The 17,848-nt window shown below is 39.4% G+C and overlaps 2 protein-coding genes across 5 annotated transcripts in view; both read left to right on the top strand.

Annotated features, from left to right (window-relative positions):
* The first annotated feature begins 658 nt into the window (after positions 1–658).
* Positions 659–4,729, top strand: LOC109985792 (extracellular calcium-sensing receptor-like). Its single transcript, XM_065960532.1, has 9 exons — positions 659–676; positions 832–1,212; positions 1,349–1,435; positions 1,700–1,969; positions 2,328–2,534; positions 2,640–2,909; positions 3,133–3,360; positions 3,448–3,571; positions 3,666–4,729. Exons 1-9 carry the CDS (start codon positions 659–661, stop codon positions 4,583–4,585), a joined length of 2,505 nt encoding a protein of 834 aa, XP_065816604.1. The 3' UTR covers positions 4,586–4,729.
* A 1,703-nt stretch (positions 4,730–6,432) lies between these two features.
* LOC110005070 (uncharacterized) overlaps positions 6,433–17,848 on the top strand; it is a 50,108-nt gene continuing 38,692 nt past the window's right edge. For 2 of the 4 annotated variants that reach the window (XM_065960229.1, XM_065960228.1), the window contains exons 1-18: positions 6,433–6,808; positions 7,049–7,343; positions 7,480–7,566; positions 7,815–8,084; positions 8,413–8,619; positions 8,726–8,995; positions 9,219–9,446; positions 9,534–9,657; positions 9,752–9,945; positions 12,757–12,887; positions 13,128–13,422; positions 13,563–13,649; positions 13,905–14,174; positions 14,548–14,754; positions 14,861–15,130; positions 15,354–15,581; positions 15,669–15,792; positions 15,887–16,080. In XM_065960229.1, coding sequence (XP_065816301.1) covers positions 6,537–6,808; positions 7,049–7,343; positions 7,480–7,566; positions 7,815–8,084; positions 8,413–8,619; positions 8,726–8,995; positions 9,219–9,446; positions 9,534–9,657; positions 9,752–9,945; positions 12,757–12,887; positions 13,128–13,422; positions 13,563–13,649; positions 13,905–14,174; positions 14,548–14,754; positions 14,861–15,130; positions 15,354–15,581; positions 15,669–15,792; positions 15,887–16,080 — 3,753 coding nt within the window. In that variant the 5' untranslated portion in view covers positions 6,433–6,536. Of the gene's footprint in view, positions 6,809–7,048; positions 7,344–7,479; positions 7,567–7,814; positions 8,085–8,412; positions 8,620–8,725; positions 8,996–9,218; positions 9,447–9,533; positions 9,658–9,751; positions 9,946–12,533; positions 12,888–13,127; positions 13,423–13,562; positions 13,650–13,904; positions 14,175–14,547; positions 14,755–14,860; positions 15,131–15,353; positions 15,582–15,668; positions 15,793–15,886; positions 16,081–17,848 lie in introns of those variants that run through there. The other 2 variants (XM_065960230.1, XM_065960231.1) reach the window with 2 other exon arrangements.

Raw genomic sequence — 17,848 nt, 5'->3', positions numbered from 1 at the left:
GCCCATTTTTTTAACGGGAGAATAAAAACATGTTTGCAGCCTGGTTAAAAAAGCAGTTTTTTGGTCAAAAACTCACTTCTTTATTTGTATTAAAAAAATTTGCTGTGTGATGAATTCTTCTGTAATAAATTGATTTTATTTGACTAAGGCTAAGAGTTGAACATACATTAGCATAATTCATTATTTGTGGCTGAGTTGACTGACAGGTGAGCATGTTTTAGTGGTTTGCCAGGTGGTTTTAGGCCATCCTTAACAACACCCAATTGCAACAGCACACAATTTGTTGTGTGTTTTAATGTCCTGCCCCCATATCCAACACCCAGATGGCTGGTGTTATGAAGAATTGAACAATAAAGGATAGTGTGCATTGGGATTAAATGCTCTGCATATAAATATAACTCTAGATGAAGAAGGGAACCAGTTGTAAAAGGAGGAGGGCAGATATGGGAGCTTTTCTTAACACATATTATTTTATCTTGGTTTATTTGTCCCTCTTCTCCTTCCACTCTGTATCTAATTCTTTTTCTTTATCTTGTAAATTACAGAGAAAATTTAAACTTAATGAATTGCACATGCCTGGAGATGTGGTTCTTGGTGGGCTGTTTGAGGTGCACTATTCCTCTGTTTTCCCTGAGTGGACTTACACCTCAGAGCCACAATGGCCCATCTGCAAAGGGTAGGTTTCATTAACATAGCAGACGGAAAGCATCTGTGTTAATTGTGTTGTTTGATTATTGTATCAATATAAGGACAGTGCTGTAAAACGTGTTTGAAGTATAACATTGAAATTGAAATATGTTATCATCATAGTGCTTTTTGATAAATATCCAGCTAGTTCTTGTAATATTTACTTTGAATACTCTGGTTATTATTATTATTATTTGTTTTGGTTTTAATCTTTATACTGTGTGTGTTAGGATTGACACTCTAGGGTTCAGGCATGCAATGACGATGGCCTTTGCTATTGATGAGATCAACAGGAGCTCCGATCTGTTACCTAATGTGACTCTAGGATACAGTCTGTATGACAACTGTGTTGCACTTATCATTGGATTCGGTGGTGCATTATCACTTGCCAGTGGCAGAGAAGAGCACTATGTGTTTGAGGAGAACTGCTTAGGGACCCCTCCAGTCATGGGGATAGTTGGTGATTCTGCCTCTACATTTTCCATTGCCACTTCCAATGTGCTGGGTTTATTCAAAATGCCTATTGTAAGTTTTTCTATCATTGTTTTTTTTTTTTAAGTATGTTTATTTGATGTCTAAAATCATTGCATTTTTTAAAGTATGGTATTCTTAATATATGATTATCTTAAATGGGTGTCAAAAACTGTATGTTCCTTTATAGGTGAGTTATTTTTCCACTTGTTCCTGCCTTAGTCATCGGCAACGGTTCCCATCCTTCTTTAGAACAATCCCAAGTGATGCTTTCCAGGTGAATCCTTTTTATCGCAATGAGAATTGCAATATTTGTCAGTTTCATTCACAAAAAGATTGTAGAAACGAACATGACACAAAAATCACCAATGACCCAAGACAGTTTTTGCTGTATATTAATTTTCACATCTGATTTTAATGTGTGGGATAGGTAAAATTAATTATTTGTGTGTACTACCACAATTTCCATTTTTTGTGGATGTCATTAAAATGAGTTTACTGATCTGTGCACTGATCCTTTTAAACCAATATGTTTTATTAGGTGAGTGCAATGATACAGATTCTGCAACACTTCAGCTGGACTTGGGTCGGCCTGCTAGTCAGTGATGATGACTATGGTCTCCATGTTGCTCGATCCTTCCAATCTGATCTGACTCAATCCAGTGGAGGATGTCTCGCCTACTTAGAAGTTTTGCCCCAGGACAGTGACCCAACTAAACTTACTAGGATTGTTGATGTGATGAAGACATCCAAAGCCCGTGTGGTTATGGTTTTTGCACACGAGTTTCACATGCTACATCTTATGGCAGAGGTTAGAATAAATATACTTTACTATGTAAAGTACTATGGGTAAGAAAAATAAAATGATTAACAATTTAATTAAAATTGTTGTGCAATTATGAGGACTAATCCAATGCAGATGAAATAATTATAACAAACTTGAATAATTAGAGTAAATGTATCAAGAAAGGAAAGTTACAAAAAAACTATGGAAGCCAGTTGTGAATTTCACAACTTCGTGCACTTTTAGAAAGCAAAAAAACAACCAATACCCATAAAAAGTAAGATATGATATGACATGTTTGATAAGTGACTGCTCCTTTACATTTCAATAGACTCTTTTAATATCTGTGCTAATGTCTCTAAACTCTAAATAATGCTACACACAGGTGCTTAGGCAGAATGTGACAGGCCTACAGTGGATAGCAAGTGAAGCCTGGACAACATCCACTGTGCTTCAAACAACCGAACTCATGCCGTACCTGAAGGGCACGCTCGGCATTGCCATCCGTCGAGGGGAAATACCAGGACTGAAGGAGTTTTTAATACAAATACATCCTGACAAAGTAAACAATGACAGCTCTGGAACAAGCATGGTGGGAGTTCACTAACAATTTGTTTTAAAATGAATAATTATTGATTGACTTTTATTTGCGTATATCTGTTAATACAAATTAATTTTATGATATATTGCATTTCAGGTGAGGCAGTTTTGGGAATCCACATTTCGGTGTAAATTTGCTTCACCGGGTTGGCTGAAAGCTGGGGAAACACTCTGCAATGGAAAGGAAGACATACAAAATGTTGAGAGCGATTTTTTAGATGTTTCAAACCTCAGGCCTGAGTACAATATTTACAAAGCTGTGTATTCTCTAGCGTATGCCCTTGATGATGTGATGAAGTGTGAGCCAGGGAGAGGGCCTTTCAGTGGGCACAGCTGTGCCAATTTGCAAACTTTGGAGCCATGGCAGGTGTGATATCACTTTAAACTCTACCTTTGTTTTCATTGATAGATGCTCAATCATTAGTTACTATATTTTGTGTTTTGTTTTAATTATTTATTTTGTATAGAAATATAGAGATAGAATAAAAGGATAAAAATAAATGACAAGTTGTACATCACTGAATAGTGGGATAAACCTTTGTTTAGTTTGAGTCCTCAATACTCCCTTTGTTTCTGTTTTTCATTTGTAGCTTGTTCATTATTTACAAAAGGTCAACTTCACCACATCATTTGGTGATCAAGTTTCATTTGATGAGAATGGAGATGCCCTACCAATTTATGATGTCATCAACTGGCTGTGGCTCCCTGAAGGAAAAATTAAAGTTCAAAATGTGGGTGATGTTAAGTGGTCTGATTTTAAAGGTGATGTTCTTAAAATTGATGAAGACAAAATCTTCTGGAACTTTATTACAAAAAAGGTAATTTCTGATTATACAGATAACATTGACTGCAAATATAAGTCAGATTTGGTAATATATATTCACAAATGTATTTTTTCACAACAGCCACCTCAGTCAGTATGTAGTGAGAGCTGTCCTCCAGGAACCCGCATGGCCAGAAAGAAAGGGGAGCCTGAATGCTGTTTTGACTGTGTCCCTTGTTCTGAGGGGAAAATCAGCAATACAACTGGTGGGTTTTCATGCTTAATATATTTCTTTATTTTCTTTTAGAAAATTGTTCTTTTTACAAAACAATAAACTTCACTAACTTCACCTTTTTTCAGACTCCATGGAGTGCACCAGTTGTCCAGAGGACTTCTGGTCCAGCCCAAAGCATGACATCTGTGTGCCTAAGAAGACCGAGTTTCTCTCTTTTCATGAGCCGTTGGGTATCTGCTTGACAACTGCCTCATTGCTGGGCACATTTCTCTGTTCTGTCGTCCTGGTAATCTTCATCCATCATCGCAGCACACCCATGGTACGAGCCAACAATGCAGAACTGAGTTTCCTCCTCCTAGTGTCACTTAAACTATGTTTCCTCTGTTCACTCCTATTTATCGGCCGCCCCAGATTATGGACGTGCAAGTTGAGACATGCAGGATTTGGGATTGTCTTTGTGCTTTGTGTCTCATGTATTCTGGTGAAAACTATGGTGGTTCTTGTCGTGTTCAAGGCCTCTAAGCCAGGAGGTGGAGCTGTTCTCAAGTGGTTTGGTGCCATGCAACAGAGAGGGACAGTCCTGGTTCTTACTTCTATTCAGGCAGTAATTTGCACTGTCTGGATTGTCATCTCCTCACCATCTCCACATAAGAACACCAAATACTACAATGACAAGATAGTGTATGAATGTGTTGTTGGGTCCACCATTGGCTTTGTTGTCTTATTGGGTTACATTGGCTTTCTGGCAATCATCAGCTTCCTGCTTGCATTTCTGGCAAGGAATCTTCCTGACAACTTCAATGAGGCCAAACTCATCACTTTCAGTATGCTTATTTTCTGTGCTGTGTGGGTGGCCTTTGTCCCTGCTTATGTCAACTCACCAGGCAAATATGCAGATGCAGTGGAAATATTTGCCATTCTAGCCTCCAGTTTTGGCCTGTTGGTGGCACTGTTTGGACCCAAATGTTACATAATCCTGCTGAGACCAGGGAGGAACACAAAAAAAGCAATAATCGGGAGAGGAACCACCAATTTGTCAAAGTAGCAACTGTTAAACTTTCATGTGGTCTTAACCAGTTTGTATGTTGCATTTGTTCAGTAGAAATCTCCCTGAAGTCAGTTTTGCTGCTTACAACTGTGTCCTTTGTCTAATCAGAAATAAAGCATATTTGTGTGTTATTCAGATCTATGACTTGTAAATATATGCATGAAAGAAAGATCATCACGAGTTCCTTGTAGAAAGCTTACATTTTTACATTTTTCACTCATGCACTCTTGAAAATTTCCTGAAAATTTCCAGACAGCCTGAAAACAAACAAGACTTAGTTACAGTAATAATGTTACTCACCCACTCTGCTTCTTGGTTCACTTTAATTGGATAGACTACACAACAAAACAGCACCCACCATACACCCCCAAGCCTACAAAGACCACCTCCAACAACACAAAGATGCCCTCTTCCACACCTGATCCATCTACTACTCTCAACTCATACAGTCTGGCTCCAGAAGACCCAAAGCATTATTCTCCACAATGAACAAACTCCTCAACCATCTGGACTGTTCCTATTCCTTCACAGCAACAAATACACCTCCTTCCTGTCATTCTTCCAAACAGCAAAATAGACCATCTACAACAACCTGGCCCCTCCTTTCAGCTTCCCCCCCTTAACCTCTAAGGCCCTGTCTCAGTTGTCCCCTGTCTCCCCTACAGAGCTTTCAGACCTCATGGTGGGATTGAAAACTTCCACCTGCCTTCTGGACTCTGTCCCCTTGTCAAGGCCTGCCTTCCCAGCCTATCCCCACTCATTATCTCAACAGTAAACTCATCCTTTTCCACTGGCACCGTCCCACTATCCCAAAAACTTGCTGTCACAGCCATTTTGAAAAAACCTGGACTTGATCCCGACATCCCAAACAACTACAAACCCATCTTCAACCTCCCATTTCTTTCAAAACTACTGGAAGATGCTGTCGCTTCTCAACTCAAAATTCAGCTCTCTGCCTATAACCTTTATGAATCATCCTCAAACCTCAACATCCTCATCCTACTTGACCAAAGCGCAACATTCAACACCATCAACCATTCCATAATTCTCTCCTGCTTTGAAACCACTTTTAACATCACCAGCACTGCTCTCTCCTGGCTCAAGTCATAGCTCTCTGACAGATATCAGTTCATCAGCATAAACCAATGCAAATCTCCCACTGCTCCTCTCTCCCAAGATCTTCCCCAAGGTTCAGTTCTTGGACCCCTGCTCTTCATCATGTACATGCTCCCCCTGGGTCACATAATCCACCGCCATGGACTTCAGTTTGACCGCTTTGCCAAATCCATAACTCCTGTCACTCACTCACTCAATCCTCACTGACTGCATCATAGAAATAAAATCCTGTCTTCAAACCAACTTTCTCAAACTCAACTGCGACCAAATCAGAAGTCATCATCATCTGCACCAAATGCATCACCAAATCCACCAACAACTTATCCCTTTCCAACGGTGGATCCACAGTGCTCCCTTCCCCCCACATCTGTAACCTCGGTGTCATCTTTGATCAAACCCTGTCCTTAGACCAACACATCAAACACATCACCAAAACAGCCTTTTTCCATCTCAGAAACATCTTATTTATAAAAGCGCTATAAATAAAAGTCTTAATTATTATTATTATTAATTTGTATTAAAAAAATGTGCAATGAAGAATTCATTTTGTAACTCATCTGTTTTGTTTTATCAAGGCTAAGAGTTAAACATACATTAGCATAATTCATTATTTGTGGCTGAGTTGACTGAGATGGGGGGTGTGTTTTAGTTGTTTGCCAGGTGGTTTTAGGCCCTCCTCAATTCTACCTGTTTACCACAGCACACAATTTGTTATGTGTTTTAATGTCCTGCCCCCATATCCAACACCCAGATGACTGGTGTTATAAAGAATTGAACAATAAAGGATAGTGTGCATTGGGATTAAATGCCCTGCATATAAAGATAACTCTGTATGAAGATGGGAACCAGTTGTAAAAGGAGGAGGGCAGATATGGGAGCTTTTCTTAACACACATTATTTTATCTTGGTTTATTTGTCCCTCTTCTCCTTCCACTCTGTATCTAACTCTTTTTCTTTATCTTGTAAATTACAGAGAAAGTTTCAACTTAATGAATTGCACATGCCTGGAGATGTGGTTCTTGGTGGGCTATTTGAGGTTCACTATTCCTCTGTTTTCCCTGAGTGGACTTACACCTCAGAGCCACAATGGCCCATCTGCAAAGGGTAGGTTTCACAAACATAGCAGACGGAAAGCATCTGTGTTAATTGTGTTGTTTGATTATTGTATCAGTATAAGGACAGTGCTGTAAAACGTGTTTAAAGTATAACATTGAAATTGTAATATGTTATCATCATAGTGCTTTTTGATAAATATCCAGCTAGTTTTTGCAATATTTACTTTGAATACTCTGGTTATTATTATTAATTTATTTTCGTTTTTAATCTTTATACTGTGTGTGTTAGGTTTAACACTCCAGGGTTCAGGCATGCAATGACCATGGCCTTTGCTATTGATGAGATCAACAGGAGCTCCGATCTGTTACCTAATGTGACTCTAGGATACAGTCTGTATGACAACTGTGTTGCACTTATCATTGGATTCAGTGGTGCATTATCACTTGCCAGTGGCAGAGAAGAGCACTATGTGTTTGAGGAGAACTGTTTAGGGACCCCTCCAGTCATGGGGATAGTTGGTGATTCTGCCTCTACATTTTCCATTGCCATTTCCAATGTGCTGGGTTTATACAAAATGCCTATTGTAAGTTTTTCTATCATTGTTTTTGTTTTTTAAGTATGTTTACTTGATGTCTAAAATCATTGCATTTTTTAAAGTATGGTATTCTTAATATATGATTATCTTAAATGGATGTGAAAAACTGTATGTTCCTTTATAGGTGAGTTATTTTTCCACTTGTTCCTGCCTTAGTCATCGGCAACGGTTCCCATCCTTCTTTAGAACAATCCCAAGTGATGCTTTCCAGGTGAATCCTTTTTATCGCAATGAGAATTGTAATATTTGTCAGTTTCATTCACAAAAAGATTGTAGAAACGAACATGACACAAACATCACCAATTACCCAAGACAGTTTTTGCTGTATATTATTTTTCACATCTGATTTTAATGTGCGGGATAGGTAAAATTAATTATTTGTCTGTACTACCACAATCTCTGTTTATTGTGTATGTCATTTAAATGAGTTTACTGGTCTAATTCAATATGTTGTATTAGGTGCGTGCAATGATACAGATTCTACAACACTTCAGCTGGACTTGGGTCGGCCTGCTAGTCAGTGATGATGACTATGGTCTCCATGTTGCTCGATCCTTCCAATCTGATCTGACTCAATCCAGTGGAGGATGTCTCGCCTACTTAGAAATTTTGCCCCAGGACAGTGACCCAACTAAACATAGCAGGATTGTTGATGTGATGAAGACATCCACAGCCCGTGTGGTTATGGTTTTTGCACACGAGTTTCACATGATACATCTTATGGCAGAGGTTAGAATAAAAATACTTTACTATGTAAAATACAATGGGTAAGAAAAATAAAATGATTAACCATTTAATCAAAATTGTTGTGCAATTATGAGGACTAATCCAATGCAGTTGAAATAATTATAACAAACTTGAATAATTAGAGTAAATGTATCAAGAAAGGAAAGTTACAAAAAACTATGGAAGCCAGTTGTGAATTTCACAACTTCGTGCACTTTTAGAAAGCAAAAAAACAACCAATACCCATAAAAAGTAAGACATGGTATGACAAGTTTGATAAGTGACTATATCTGTGCTAATGTCTCTAAACTGTAAATAATGCTACACACAGGTGCTTAGGCAGAATGTGACAGGCCTACAGTGGATAGCAAGTGACGCCTGGACAGCATCTACTGTGCTTCAAACACCCGAACTCATGCCGTACCTGAAGGGCACGCTCGGCATTGCCATCCGTCGAGGGGAAATACCAGGACTGAAGGAGTTTTTAATACAAATACATCCTGACAAAGTAAACAATGACAGCTCTGGAACAAGCATGGTGGGAGTTCACAAACAATTTGTTTTAAAATGAATAGTTATTGATTGACTTTTATTTGCGTTATATCTGTTAATACAAATTAATTTCATGATTCCATGCATTTCAGGTGAGGCAGTTTTGGGAATCCACATTTCGGTGTAAATTTGCTTCACCGGGTTGGCTGAAAGCTGGGGAAACACTCTGCAATGGAAAGGAAGACATACAAAATGTTGAGAGCGATTTTTTAGATGTTTCAAACCTCAGGCCTGAGTACAATATTTACAAAGCTGTGTATTCTCTAGCGTATGCCCTTGATGATGTGATGAAGTGTGAGCCAGGGAGAGGGCCTTTCAGTGGGCACAGCTGTGCCAATTTTCAAACTTTGGAGCCATGGCAGGTGTGATATCACTTTAAACTCTACCTTTGTTTTCATTGATAGATGCTCAATCATTAGTTACTATATTTTGTGTTTTGTTTTAATTATTTATTTTGTATAGAAATATAGAGATAGAATAAAAGGATAAAAATAAATGACAAGTTGTACATCACTGAATAGTGGGATAAACCTTTGTTTAGTTTGAGTCCTTAATACTCCCTTTGTTTCTGTTTTTCATTTGTAGCTTGTTCATTATTTACAAAAGGTCAACTTCACCACATCATTTGGTGATCAAGTTTTATTTGATGAGAATGGAGATGTCCTACCAATCTATGATGTCATCAACTGGCTGTGGCTCCCTGATGGAAAAGTTAAAGTTCAAAATGTGGGTGATGTTAAGAGGTCTGATTTCAAAGGTGAAGTTCTTAAAATTGATGAAGACAAAATCTTCTGGAACTTTATTACTAAAAAGGTAATTTCTGATTATACAGATAACATTGACTGCAAATATAAGCCAGATTGAGTAATATATATTTACAAATGTATTTTTTCCACACAGCCACCTCAGTCAGTATGTAGTGAGAGCTGTCCTCCAGGTACCCGCATGGCCAGAAAGAAAGGGGAACCTGAATGCTGTTTCGACTGTGTCCCTTGTTCTGAGGGGAAAATCAGCAATACAACTGGTGGGTTTTCATGCTTAATATATTTCTGTATTGTCTTTTAGAAAATTGTTCTTTTTACAAAACAATAAGCCTCACTAACTTCCCCTTTTTTCAGACTCCATAGAGTGCACAAGTTGTCCAGAGGACTTCTGGTCCAGCCCAAAGCATGACATCTGTGTGCCTAAGAAGACCGAGTTTCTCTCTTTTCATGAGCCGTTGGGTATCTGCTTGACAACTGCCTCATTGCTGGGCACATTTCTCTGTTCTGTCGTCCTGGTAATCTTCATCCATCATCGCAGCACACCCATGGTACGAGCCAACAATGCAGAACTGAGTTTCCTCCTCCTAGTGTCACTTAAACTATGTTTCCTGTGTTCACTCCTATTTATCGGCCCCCCTAGACTATGGACGTGCAAGTTGAGACATGCAGCATTTGGCATAATCTTTGTGCTTTGTGTCTCATGTATTCTGGTGAAAACTATGGTGGTTCTTGCTGTGTTCAAAGCCTCTAAGCCAGGAGGTGGAGCTGTTCTCAAGTGGTTTGGTGCCATGCAACAGAGAGGGACAGTCCTGGTTCTTACTTCTATTCAGGCAGTAATTTGCACTGTCTGGATTGTCATCTCCTCACCATCTCCACATAAGAACACCAAATACTACAATGACAAGATAGTGTATGAATGTGTTGTTGGGTCCACCATTGGCTTTGTTGTCTTATTGGGTTACATTGGCTTTCTGGCAATCCTCAGCTTCCTGCTTGCATTTCTGGCAAGGAATCTTCCTGACAACTTCAATGAGGCCAAACTCATCACTTTCAGTATGCTTATTTTCTGTGCTGTGTGGGTGGCCTTTGTCCCTGCTTATGTCAACTCACCAGGCAAATATGCAGATGCAGTGGAAATATTTGCCATCCTGGCCTCCAGTTTTGGCCTGTTGGTGGCACTGTTTGGACCCAAATGTTACATAATCCTGCTGAGACCAGAGAGGAACACAAAAAAAGCAATAATCAGGACAGGAACCACCAATTTGTCAAAGTAGCCACTGTTAAACTTGCATGTGGTCTTAACCAGTTTGTATGTCGCATTTGTTCAGTAGAAATCTCCCTGAAGTCAGTTTTCCTGCTTACAACTGTGTACTTTGTCTAATCAGAAATAAACCATATTTGTGTGTTATTCAGATCTATGACTTGTAAATATATGCATGAAAGAAAGATCATCACGAGTTCCTTGCAGAAAGCTCACATTTTTACATTTTTCACTCATGCACTCTTGAAAATTTCCAGACAGCCTGAAAACAAACTTCAAAAGACTTAGTTACAGTAATAATGTTACTCGCCCACTCTGCTTCTTGGTTCACTTTAATTGGATAGACTACACAACAAAACAGCACCCACCATACACCCCCAAGCCTACAAAGACCACCTCCAACAACACAAAGATGCCCTCTTCCACACCTGATCCGTCTACTACTCTCAACTCATACAGTCTGGCTCCAGAAGACCCAAAGCATTATTCGCCACAATAAACAAACTCCTCAACCATCTGGACTGTTCCTATTCCTTCACAGCAACAAATACACCTCCTTCCTGTCATTCTTCCAAACAGCAATATAGACCATCTACAACAACCTGGCCCCTCCTTTCAGCTTCCCCCCTTAACCTCTAAGGCCCTGTCTCAGTTATCCCCTGTCTCCTCTACAGAGCTTTCAGACCTCATGGTGGGATTGAAAACTTCCACCTGCCTTCTGGACCCTGTCCCCTTGTCAAGGCCTGCCTTCCCAGCCTATCCCCACTCATTATCTCAACAGTAAACTCCTCCTTTTCCACTGGCACCGTCCCACTATCCCGAAAACTTACTGTCACAGCCATTTTGAAAAAATCTGGACTTGATCCCGACATCCCAAACAACTACAGACCCATCTTCAACCTCCCATTTCTTTCAAAACTACTGGAAGATGCTGTCGCTTCTCAACTCAAAATTCAGCTCTCTGCCTATAACCTTTATGAATCATCCTCAAACCTCAACATCCTCATCCTACTTGACCAAAGCGCAACATTCAACACCATCAACCATTCCATAATTCTCTCCTGCTTTGAAACCACTTTTAACATCACCAGCACTGCTCTCTCCTGGCTCAAGTCATAGCTCTCTGACAGATATCAGTTCATCAGCATAAACCAATGCAAATCTCCCACTGCTCCTCTCTCCCAAGATCTTCCCCAAGGTTCAGTTCTTGGACCCCTGCTCTTCATCATGTACATGCTCCCCCTGGGTCACATAATCCACCGCCATGGACTTCAGTTTGACCGCTTTGCCAAATCCATAACTCCTGTCACTCACTCACTCAATCCTCACTGACTGCATCATAGAAATAAAATCCTGTCTTCAAACCAACTTTCTCAAACTCAACTGCGACCAAATCAGAAGTCATCATCATCTGCACCAAATGCATCACCAAATCCACCAACAACTTATCCCTTTCCAACGGTGGATCCACAGTGCTCCCTTCCCCCCACATCTGTAACCTCGGTGTCATCTTTGATCAAACCCTGTCCTTAGACCAACACATCAAACACATCACCAAAACAGCCTTTTTCCATCTCAGAAACATCTTATTTATAAAAGCGCTATAAATAAAAGTCTTAATTATTATTATTATTAATTTGTATTAAAAAAATGTGCAATGAAGAATTCATTTTGTAACTCATCTGTTTTGTTTTATCAAGGCTAAGAGTTAAACATACATTAGCATAATTCATTATTTGTGGCTGAGTTGACTGAGATGGGGGGGGTGTTTTAGTTGTTTGCCAGGTGGTTTTAGGCCCTCCTCAATTCTACCTGTTTGCCACAGCACACAATTTGCTATGTGTTTTAATGTCCTGCCCCCATATCCAACACCCAGATGACTGGTGTTATAAAGAATTGAACAATAAAGGATAGTGTGCATTGGGATTAAATGCCCTGCATATAAAGATAACTCTGTATGAAGATGGGAACCAGTTGTAAAAGGAGGAGGGCAGATATGGGAGCTTTTCTTAACACATATTATTTTATCTTGGTTTATTTGTCCCTCTTCTCCTTCCACTCTGTATCTAACTCTTTTTCTTTATCTTGTAAATTACAGAGAAAGTTTCAACTTAATGAAATGCACAAGCCTGGAGATGTGGTTCTTGGTGGGCTATTTGAGGTGCACTATTCCTCTGTTTTCCCTGAGTGGACTTACACCTCAGAGCCACAATGGCCCATCTGCAAAGGGTAGGTTTCACTAACATAGCAGACGGAAAGCATCTGTGTTAATTGTGTTGTTTGATTATTGCATCAGTATAAGGACAGTGCTGTAAAACATGTTTAAAGTATAACATTGAAATTGAAATATGTTATCATCATAGTGCTTTTTGATAAATATCCAGCTAGTTTTTGCAATATTTACTTTGAATACTCTGGTTACTATTATTCATTTATTTTCGTTTTTAATCTTTATACTGTGTGTGTTAGGTTTAAAACTCTAGGGTTCAGGCATGCAATGACCATGGCCTTTGCTATTGATGAGATCAACAGGAGCTCCGATCTGTTACCTAATGTGACTCTAGGATACAGTCTGTATGACAACTGTGGTGCACTTATCATTGGATTCAGTGGTGGATTATCACTTGCCAGTGGCAGAGAAAAGCACTATGTGTTTGAGGAGAACTGTTTAGGGACCCCTCCAGTCATGGGGATAGTTGGTGATTCTGCCTCTACATTTTCCATTGCCACTTCCAATGTGCTGGGTTTATACAAAATGCCTATTGTAAGTTTCTCTGTCTTTTTTTTTGTTGGTATTTAAGTATGTTTATTTAATGTCTAAAATCACTGCATTATTTTGAAGTGAGGTATTCTTAATATATGATTATCTTAAAAGGGTGTCAAAAATTGTATGTTCCTTTATAGGTGAGTTATTTTTCCACTTGTTCCTGCCTTAGTCATCGGCAACGGTTCCCATCCTTCTTTAGAACAATCCCAAGTGATGCTTTCCAGGTGAATCCTTTTTACCGCAATGAGAATTGCAATATTTGTCAGTTTCATTCACAGTAAGCTTGAAGAAACTGACATGACAAATAACACGAGACAATTTTTACTCAATCTTTTTTTCACATGTATGATTTTAGTGTGAAGGATATATATTCAGTTATATTAAATTGAAAATTTACTGTATGTGTATCACCAAAATTTCTGTTTATTGTGTATGTCATTTAAATGAGTTTACTGGTCTAATACAATATGTTGTATTAGGTGCGTGCAGTGATACAGATTCTGCAACACTTCAGCTGGACTTGGGTCGGCCTGCTAGTCAGTGATGGTGACTATGGACTCCATGTTGCTCGATCCTTCCAATCTGATCTGACTCAATCCAGGGGAGCTTGTCTGGCCTACTTAGAAGTTTTGCCCTGGGACAGTGACCCAGCTAAACTTAGTAGGATTGTTGATGTGATGAAGACATCCACAGCCCGTGTGGTTATGGTTTTTGCACAGGAGTTTCACATGATACATCTTATGGCAGAGGTTAGAATAAAAATACTTTATATACTATTTAAAATGCTAAGTGTTCGAAAAAATAAAAGGATTAAAAAATTTGTTTAACATTTTTGTGCAATTATGAGAGGACTAATTTCATGCAGTTGAAAGAATTATAAAAAAAACTTGAACAATTAGAATAAATGAAATCAGGTTATATAGGAAAGTTACAAAAAACTATGGAAGCCAGTTGTGAATTTCACAACGTTGAGCACTTTTAGAAAGCAAAAAAACAAAACGTTACGCATGAAAAGTAAGATATGATATGACATGTTTGATAAGTGACTGCTCCTTTACATTTCAATAGACTCTTTTAATATCTGTGCTAATGTCTCTAAACTCTAAATAATGCTACACACAGGTGCTTAGGCAGAATGTGACAGGCCTACAGTGGATAGCAAGTGAAGCCTGGACAGCATCTACTGTGCTTCAGACACCCGAACTCATGCCGTACCTGAAGGGCACGCTCGGCATTGCCATCCGTCGAGGGGAAATACCAGGACTGAAGGAGTTTTTAATACAAATACATCCTGACAAAGTAAACAATGACAGCTCTGGAACAAGCATGGTGGGAGTTCACGAACAATTTGTTTTAAAATGAATAGTTACTGATTGACTTTTATTTGCGTTATATCTGTTAATACCAATTAATTTTATGATATACTGCATTTCAGGTGAGGCAGTTTTGGGAATCCACATTTCGGTGTAAATTTGCTTCACCGAGTTGGCTGAAAGCTGGGGAAACACTCTGCAATGGAGAAGAAGACATACAAAATGTTGAGAGCGATTTTTTAGATGTTTCAAACCTCAGGCCTGAGTACAATATTTACAAAGCTGTGTATTCTCTAGCGTATGCCCTTGATGATGTGATGAAGTGTGAGCCAGGGAGAGGGCCTTTCAGTGGGCACAGCTGTGCCAATTTTCAAACTTTGGAGCCATGGCAGGTGTGATATCACTTTAAACTCTACCTTTGTTTTCATTGATAGATGCTCAATCATTTGTTACTATGTTTTGTGTTTTGTTTTATTTATTTATTTTGTATACAAATATAGAGATAGAATAAAAGGATAAAAATAAATGACAAGTTGTACATCACTGAATAGTGGGATAAACCTTGGTTTAGTTTGAGTCCTTAATACTCCCTTTGTTTCTGTTTTTCATTTGTAGCTTGTTCATTATTTACAAAAGGTTAACTTCACCACATCATTTGGTGATCAAGTTTCATTTGATGAGAATGGAGATGTGCTACCAATCTATGATGTCATCAACTGGCTGTGGCTCCCCGATGGAAAAATTAAAGTTCAAAATGTGGGTGATGTTAAGAGGTCTGATTTCAAAGGTGAAGTTCTTAAAATTGATGAAGACAAAATCTTCTGGAACTTTATTACTAAAAAGGTAATTTCTGATTATACAGATAACATTGACTGCAAATATAAGCCAGATTGAGTAATATATATTTACAAATGTATTTTTTCCACACAGCCACCTCAGTCAGTATGTAGTGAGAGCTGTCCTCCAGGTACCCGCATGGCCAGAAAGAAAGGGGAACCTGAATGCTGTTTCGACTGTGTCCCTTGTTCTGAGGGGAAAATCAGCAATACAACTGGTGGGTTTTCATGCTTAATATATTTCTGTATTGTCTTTTAGAAAATTGTTCTTTTTACAAAACAATAAGCCTCACTAACTTCCCCTTTTTTCAGACTCCATAGAGTGCACAAGTTGTCCAGAGGACTTCTGGTCCAGCCCAAAGCATGACATCTGTGTGCCTAAGAAGACCGAGTTTCTCTCTTTTCATGAGCCGTTGGGTATCTGCTTGACAACTGCCTCATTGCTGGGCACATTTCTCTGTTCTGTCGTCCTGGTAATCTTCATCCATCATCGCAGCACACCCATGGTACGAGCCAACAATGCAGAACTGAGTTTCCTCCTCCTAGTGTCACTTAAACTATGTTTCCTGTGTTCACTTCTGTTTATCGGCCACCCCAGATTATGGACGTGCAAGTTGAGACATGCAGCATTTGGTATAATCTTTGTGCTTTGTGTCTCATGTATTCTGGTGAAAACTATGGTGGTTCTTGCTGTGTTCAAAGCCTCTAAGCCAGGAGGTGGAGCTGTTCTCAAGTGGTTTGGTGCCATGCAACAGAGAGGGACAGTCCTGGTTCTTACTTCTATTCAGGCAGTAATTTGCACCATCTGGATTGTCATCTCCTCACCATCTCCACATAAGAACACCAAATACTACAATGACAAGATAGTGTATGAATGTGTTGTTGGGTCCACCATTGGCTTTGTTGTCTTATTGGGTTACATTGGCTTTCTGGCAATCCTCAGCTTCCTGCTTGCATTTCTGGCAAGGAATCTTCCTGACAACTTCAATGAGGCCAAACTCATCACTTTCAGTATGCTTATTTTCTGTGCTGTGTGGGTGGCCTTTGTCCCTGCTTATGTCAACTCACCAGGCAAATATGCAGATGCAGTGGAAATATTTGCCATCCTAGCCTCCAGTTTTGGCCTGTTGGTGGCACTGTTTGGACCCAAATGTTACATAATCCTGCTGAGACCAGAGAGGAACACAAAAAAAGCAATAATCGGGAGAGGAACCACCAATTTGTCAAAGTAGCAACTGTTAAACTTTCATGTGGTCTTAACCAGTTTGTATGTTGCATTTGTTCAGTAGAAATCTCCCTGAAGTCAGTTTTGCTGCTTACAACTGTGTCCTTTGTCTAATCAGAAATAAAGCATATTTGTGTGTTATTCAGATCTATGATTTGTAAATATATGCATGAAAGAAAGATCATCACGAGTTCCTTGTAGAAAGCTTACATTTTTACATTTTTCACTCATGCACTCTTGAAAATTTCCTGAAAATTTCCAGACAGCCTGAAAACAAACAAGACTTAGTTACAGTAATAATGTTACTCACCCACTCTGCTTCTTGGTTCACTTTAATTGGATAGACTACACAACAAAACAGCACCCACCATACACCCCCAAGCCTACAAAGACCACCTCCAACAACACAAAGATGCCCTCTTCCACACCTGATCCATCTACTACTCTCAACTCATACAGTCTGGCTCCAGAAGACCCAAAGCATTATTCTCCACAATGAACAAACTCCTCAACCATCTGGACTGTTCCTATTCCTTCACAGCAACAAATACACCTCCTTCCTGTCATTCTTCCAAACAGCAAAATAGACCATCTACAACAACCTGGCCCCTCCTTTCAGCTTCCCCCCCTTAACCTCTAAGGCCCTGTCTCAGTTGTCCCCTGTCTCCCCTACAGAGCTTTCAGACCTCATGGTGGGATTGAAAACTTCCACCTGCCTTCTGGACCCTGTCCCCTTGTCAAGGCCTGCCTTCCCAGCCTATCCCCACTCATTATCTCAACAGTAAACTCATCCTTTTCCACTGGCACCGTCCCACTATCCCAAAAACTTGCTGTCACAGCCATTTTGAAAAAACCTGGACTTGATCCCGACATCCCAAACCACTACAAACCCATCTTCAACCTCCCATTTCTTTCAAAACTACTGGAAGATGCTGTCGCTTCTCAACTCAAAATTCAGCTCTCTGCCTATAACCTTTATGAATCATCCTCAAACCTCAACATCCTCATCCTACTTGACCAAAGCGCAACATTCAACACCATCAACCATT

This window comes from Labrus bergylta, chromosome 11 (genome assembly GCF_963930695.1).
Source record: "Labrus bergylta chromosome 11, fLabBer1.1, whole genome shotgun sequence".
Lineage (NCBI taxonomy): Eukaryota > Metazoa > Chordata > Actinopteri > Labriformes > Labridae > Labrus > Labrus bergylta.
The sequence above is the reverse complement of the archived record's forward strand: the minus strand, read 5'-3'. Positions and strand labels throughout refer to the sequence as shown.